The sequence below is a fragment of the Notolabrus celidotus genome, chromosome 23, assembly GCF_009762535.1.
Source record: "Notolabrus celidotus isolate fNotCel1 chromosome 23, fNotCel1.pri, whole genome shotgun sequence".
NCBI lineage: Eukaryota > Metazoa > Chordata > Actinopteri > Labriformes > Labridae > Notolabrus > Notolabrus celidotus.
In genome coordinates this window covers 24,306,893-24,312,530 of record NC_048294.1, presented here as the reverse complement: position 1 = coordinate 24,312,530, position 5,638 = coordinate 24,306,893, and the positions used below count along the sequence as shown (strand labels likewise).

General features: G+C 41.1%; 1 protein-coding gene across 1 annotated transcript; it reads right to left on the bottom strand.

The window, feature by feature from the left end:
* Nucleotides 1-570: 570 nt before the first annotated feature.
* On the bottom strand, nucleotides 571-5,219 carry LOC117807495. Its single transcript, XM_034676813.1, has 6 exons — nucleotides 5,153-5,219; nucleotides 4,703-5,026; nucleotides 4,281-4,616; nucleotides 4,088-4,195; nucleotides 1,485-1,528; nucleotides 571-1,377 (listed from the first exon to the last, which is right to left on the bottom strand). Exons 1-6 carry the CDS (start codon nucleotides 5,193-5,195, stop codon nucleotides 1,258-1,260), a joined length of 975 nt encoding a protein of 324 aa, XP_034532704.1. The 5' UTR covers nucleotides 5,196-5,219; the 3' UTR covers nucleotides 571-1,257.
* Between the last annotated feature and the right edge of the window lie 419 nt (nucleotides 5,220-5,638).

Sequence of the window (5,638 nt, the reverse complement as noted above, 5' to 3'; positions counted from 1 at the left end):
CCTCCCTTTTCTTCTGTTTCCCTTTCCCTGTGTCTTTTTGTCTTGTTTGTCTCTGCCCACCTGGTGATGGGGGTTGACTCAACTCACCTTGCCGCAATCAAGTCTACTCACCTGCTGCTAATCTGCAATCAAGCCATCCACTCTGTCTGCAGTACTTAAGCCCAGCTCAGTCCTCCACTCATCGCCAGATCCGTTTACCAAGCGTGATACTCAGCTCACGTCTTCTGGAAATGTGTTTTTTGAACTCCTTTTTTCCCTTGAAACAAACTAACTTTGTCTCTCCCTGTGCCCGGATCTACAAGCAACTTCTCAAGAACCAAACGTCCCGCTCCAGAACCACAGCCAGCCACTCACCATCTATAACGCACCCTGGAAACCTGAACTCTGCCTGCAAGTCTCGTTAAAAACCCTGTTTTCAAAACTTCATCTTTGCGTCTGTTTTGTGTACTGTGGGTCCTAACCTGGATTTCCATCAATAAAAAAAATGGATACAATACCCCTCACCATCAAGCCCCTTTACAGCAACATAAACATTTTCAGAACTGAAAGAAATAAACTCTGGAAATTAGCAAGGTTTTAAAATTGTTTATTACTAGAAAATAAAGAAGTTATTATCCATGAAGCCAGTCAAATGCAGAATCCTTCTTACCTCATATTCACCAGTAAGATTGTACATGAGTCAAGCTTTATGTTGTTGGTCAATTAAATTATATTTCTCCATCTCATTGAATAAAAAGGTAAAGTCAACCACTCTCTGAAACATATCGTGCACATAGGAGAAAGATAAAGATACTCCTACATTACACATGACCACACAAAGAGCTCTCAATTACCTTGTTTTATGATCATTAATTATATAAAATTCAGAAAAAAACATACATCATGTGGCCATTAAAGATGTGTATTAACAAACTGAGTAACTTATCAAGCAAAGGGAATCTGATATTTTAATTCAGTTGCAAAAACAAAAAAAATTAACCCTATAATTATTGATAAATGCAATCAACAAGGCAACAATTCTGAGATATTCTTCTTAAGAGTGTACAAGGATGGGGAGCCGGTTGGGTTAAGTTAAGTTGTGCACCCCATGAGCAGAGGCTGTAGTCCTCCAGTCCTTCCTCCTCTATCAACTGTCCTATCCTCTCCTAACAGAGGCATGAACCCTGGTTTGTTTTGGCTGCACACCACAAAGACGCTATAATAGCATATAATAAGCGACGGTAAGAAGATCCTTTCACTTATAAACAAAGACTGGTTCTACTGCTTCAGACTGAAGTATACACACTCGCTCCAGGTTTGATCCCTCTGTCTCACCGAGCTGTCGGTCAGGTTCACACTTACAGCAGCGTAATAGAGGGTGGGTGTGTTTTGGGAAACCTGGCAGAAGAAATCACATCATGTCATTATTTAGTTCCCAATAAAAAATAATATGCAATAAAGATGTGTCTTAAACATGACGTTTACAGTCAACGTGTTTTAGTCACCTCTGCATTTGTCACGGACGGAGCTGGAAGTGTTGCTTGAGAATCTGGGAGTGAAAACAAAACTTCTTTAAAGGGATATTTCAGTGTTTCTGAGTTTTATATCATTAGTAATTGTAGGGGCCACAACAGATGCTGCTCAGCTCGGTCCCTGTAATGAGAAACTGCAGGGGGAAATGGAACACAAGCTAGGCTACCATTTCTCCAGATGGTATCATTTCTGCCATGTAATTTAGCACATTTTGAAAGATTCCATCCCAAGCACTCGTCTCAGTTATGGTGTACGCTCTACTTGTGACTTTATTCAGCACTTAACTTTGACACCAGAAAGTCTGTTTGTTTTTGCAGTATTTGCTGACTCAACACAGACGTGCTCCTCCGCCTGCAGCGCACTGATCAGCTGTTCAGGTCTGCAGCTTCAAAGAGACAAAAATACAACCAAACTTAAAGGTGACATATCATGCAAAATTGACTTTGTATTGGTTCTCTACCTGAAATATGTGTCCCTGGCATGTCTACAAACCCCCCGAGAATGAAAAAAAATCAATTTTGCCCCTGTTCTGATTTCTCCACCTTTCTGTAAATGTGTGTGAAACGAGCCGTTTCAGACTTCTGTGTTTTTGTTACGTAACAACAATATCCGGTCTGTCACGGAGTCAGAGCTCGGAGCTTGTTCAGCCCATAGACTGTATAAAATAATACTGAATCCCTCCTCCATTTTTCGTTACCTGCACAAATGTGTGCTAACAAGGAGCTTAGGAGGGAGGCATGCTAGTTGTAGGCTGTCTTAATAAACACAGAGGTCGGTTTTACTCCCCACGTCTGCAGATTTGAAGATCTAGTGGATGATTTTTATTTATCATGGATAAGTGCTAGCGCTAGTTAGCATAGCCACATAGCTACATGTCGTAGCTGTAGCTGTGTACCAAGACACACGTCTACATACTGACAAATAAAACAACAAGAAACACTAAATCTGTGACCAATCCTTCAGAAAAGGTCCTGCTGCCTTTCTGGCAGAGGTCGGTTTTACTCCCCACGTCTGCAGATTTGAAGATCTAGTGGATGATTTTTATTTATCATGGATAAGGGCTAGCGCTAGTTAGCATAGCCACATAGCTACATGTTCATAGCTGTGTACCAAGACACACGTCGACATACTGATAAATAAAACAACAAGAAACACTAAATCTGTGACCAATCCTTCAGAAAGGTCCTGCTACAGGCGCCTCTCCGTCAGGATCAGATTCTGGATCAGATTCAGAGGGTTGAAGTAACGCGATCTCTGAGCAGCCGTGTATATTCAGCCAACATGTAAACATTAGATCAACGTGCTGGAGAGCCGAGGCACATCCACTTCCTGAGGGGGCGTGGTCAGAGGGAAAATAGAGTGTTCTGAGGAGGACTGAAGAAGAGGGTTTTTCAGGCAGACCAAAATCTGATTTCAAAGTGTTTTTTTGAGCATAAACTTTAAAGACATGTTTTGGGGACCTCTTAGACCAATATATATTGATGAAAAAAGTGTGATATGTCACCTTTAATAATGAGAGATTCTGACCGCGCTGATGTCATGCCGTTTACTGCTGACACATGTGGACAGGTTTATGAGACAGAGTTTACAGGGGAAAAGGTGATTCAAAGCCCTGGAGAAAAAGTGGAGAAACTTCTGAGCTGAGCTGGAGAGCTGGAGAGATCCAGAGTTACCTGGTGGAGCAGGTGTGTAAACTGCGAGCTAATGCTAATGAACTGAGAAAACTATATGCTGTCACAAGAAAGACTTGGTAACAACTATAGACTGTAATGGTAACAACAGTATCTCTGGACTTTTGGGAATTAAGATGAACCAGCGGATCAAACAGGGCTGCAGTCTGTAACGCTCACCAAGCAGAGCCCACTGCCGTACTGAACGCCAAAGTTTGTTTCTGACTTTCTTCAATGTTCAGGAGTTAAATCAGAAAACCAGAAAAGCTAAGTGTTCAGCTCTCTTGTTTTTTTTATTGCACAGTGACCCAACCCATGATTTGCATGAAAATACACTGTGAGCTGCTGAAGGTAAGACTGAGCTAATATAACAAACTCTAAAGCTGTCACTGTGTCCGCCGGGTAATCTTAGGCATTTCAAGCTTCACGTGATGCAGAACTGAGATGCAAAAATATAAAAAATTGACACTATATCAGAGCTGAACATTATAGATTGGATTAGCTGATCAATGCGCTGCAGGCGGACGAGCACGTCTGTGTTGCATCTGTAAATAATGCAAAAACAAACAGGCTTTCTTGCGGCAAAGTGAAGTGCTGAAGAAAATCAAAGTAGAGTGTACACATAAACAGAAGTGAGTGCTCGGTTTGGAGTCTTTTAAAATCTGCTAAATCATGTGGCAGAAATGACACCTTCTGGAGAAATTGTAGCCTAGCTTGCGTTTTATTTCTCCCTGCAGTTTCTCATCACAGGGGCCGAGCTGAGCAGCATCCATTGTGGCTAGTACAATTACTAGAGATATAAAACTCATACAACCCCACTTCAAAAACAGGAAATATCCCTTTATGGCGACACTCATGTTGAGTGAATGCAAACCAAACTGTGAAATAGAAACAGCACAAGTTACCTGCAGATCTGCAGCTGTTCCTCTTTATCATCATGCACACAGAGACAGCCAGCAAAACAACTGACATGGTGGTTAATGTAACAGCTCCACTTAGGAAATCCACTTCATCTGTTGAGTGTCAGACATTAAGAATACAGTTTTTAATTATGTTTTCATTTAGTAAGGGAGGAAAATTTTAGGAAAAGTGACTCACATTTAAGTGCCACCTTGGTCCCATCTCCAAACAGAACGTGTCCACATGAGACCACAGCGCAGTAGTAGGTCCCAGCATGAGACAGATTCAGGTTCTTCATTGGCAAGTTGTAGACACAGGTGTGTGTTTGTGAATCAGGCTTCCTCTCACACTGATCCTTCTTTCCTCCACTGGTGTAAATGAGTCCTGGTTGAGATTCTTCAGAGTCTTTGAACCAGTACACACTGTGTTCTCCATCACAGCTCCCAGTGTGGACGGTACAGTTCAGAGTCACAGAGCCTCCGGGGGTCACAGAGTTAGCTGTTGGCTGCATGATGAAAGAAAGGACACTGGACTCTGAAAAGGAGATTTTAAAGGAAAATGTGTCGTGAAAATAGTAGTTGCAGTGTAAATCATCCACATTATATAACACATGCAAATACCTTTTAAAACCAAATGTATTCCCTCCTGAAACTCAGTGATTGTTATGCTGGTGTGTCCACAGTAATACAAGGCTGAATCTGAGTCCCGCACTTCAGAAATAATCAGATGAAAGGCTCCTTCTCCTGTTTGCACTGAAAAGCGATTGTCGTCTTTAAACTGGTTGTGGAAGTGGTAGGCGTCAAGAAAGTGTTTGTAGAAAGAGGTTATTAATTGCGGTTGCTCTCCTGCCACCTGTTTGTACCAAGACAGATAATTGGAGCTGGAGTCAAAGAAACATTGTAAAGTCACAATTTGTCCGGGGTCAGCGTACTGCAGAACACCATCTGAAACACAGATTATGAAAGACATTATAATGTGAACATCATTTAAAGATGAAGAGAGTCTCTTCTCTGGCGATGAAGTCACAAGTGAACACAAAATAACTTAATTCTGAACATGCAGTGACTTACAGGCTCTACAGAGAAGAATCCACAGCAGATAAAACCCGAGCATGCTTCTCTCTGTGCTGTTCACACTGTGATGGTGCTTTTGGTAATGGGGTCAAAAACAAAACCCACAACGTCGGCGGAAAAATGTCTTTACCTCACTAAAATGATCGGCCCCTTTTATGTGTCATTTCTCGCTCGAAGGGAAGTGAGAAGTTGTGTGGTTTGTTATATTCACTTATTTCATTTTGCAGTTTTAGGTTCAAGGTTCACTTTATTGTCATTCAATCATATTAAAAACATGGAGGAATGAAAAACATTACTCAGGTCCAGTAGCATACAGAATAGATAACAAGCTAAAAATAAATAAATAACTACATAACCTAAAAGCCTTTAGTAAGTACATTTAAACAGTGGTGGACAGAGTAAATTGACTTGAGTACTGCACTTAAGTACATTTTTTAAAAAGTACTTTGAATACTTAAGTATTTTAAAAAGCAAGTACTCCAG

What these genes read in the sequence shown, in the direction of transcription:
- LOC117807495 (XM_034676813.1), bottom strand. Translation starts at nt 5,195, where the DNA reads ATGCTCGGGTTTTATCTGCTGTGGATTCTTCTCTGTAGAGCCT. An exon ending in AATACATTTGGTTTTAAAAG is followed by an intron (nt 4,617 to 4,702) that starts GTATTTGCATGT and finishes TCTCCTTTTCAG; the next exon opens with AGTCCAGTGTCCTTTCTTTC. An exon ending in GACCAAGGTGGCACTTAAAT is followed by an intron (nt 4,196 to 4,280) that starts GTGAGTCACTTT and finishes GACACTCAACAG; the next exon opens with ATGAAGTGGATTTCCTAAGT.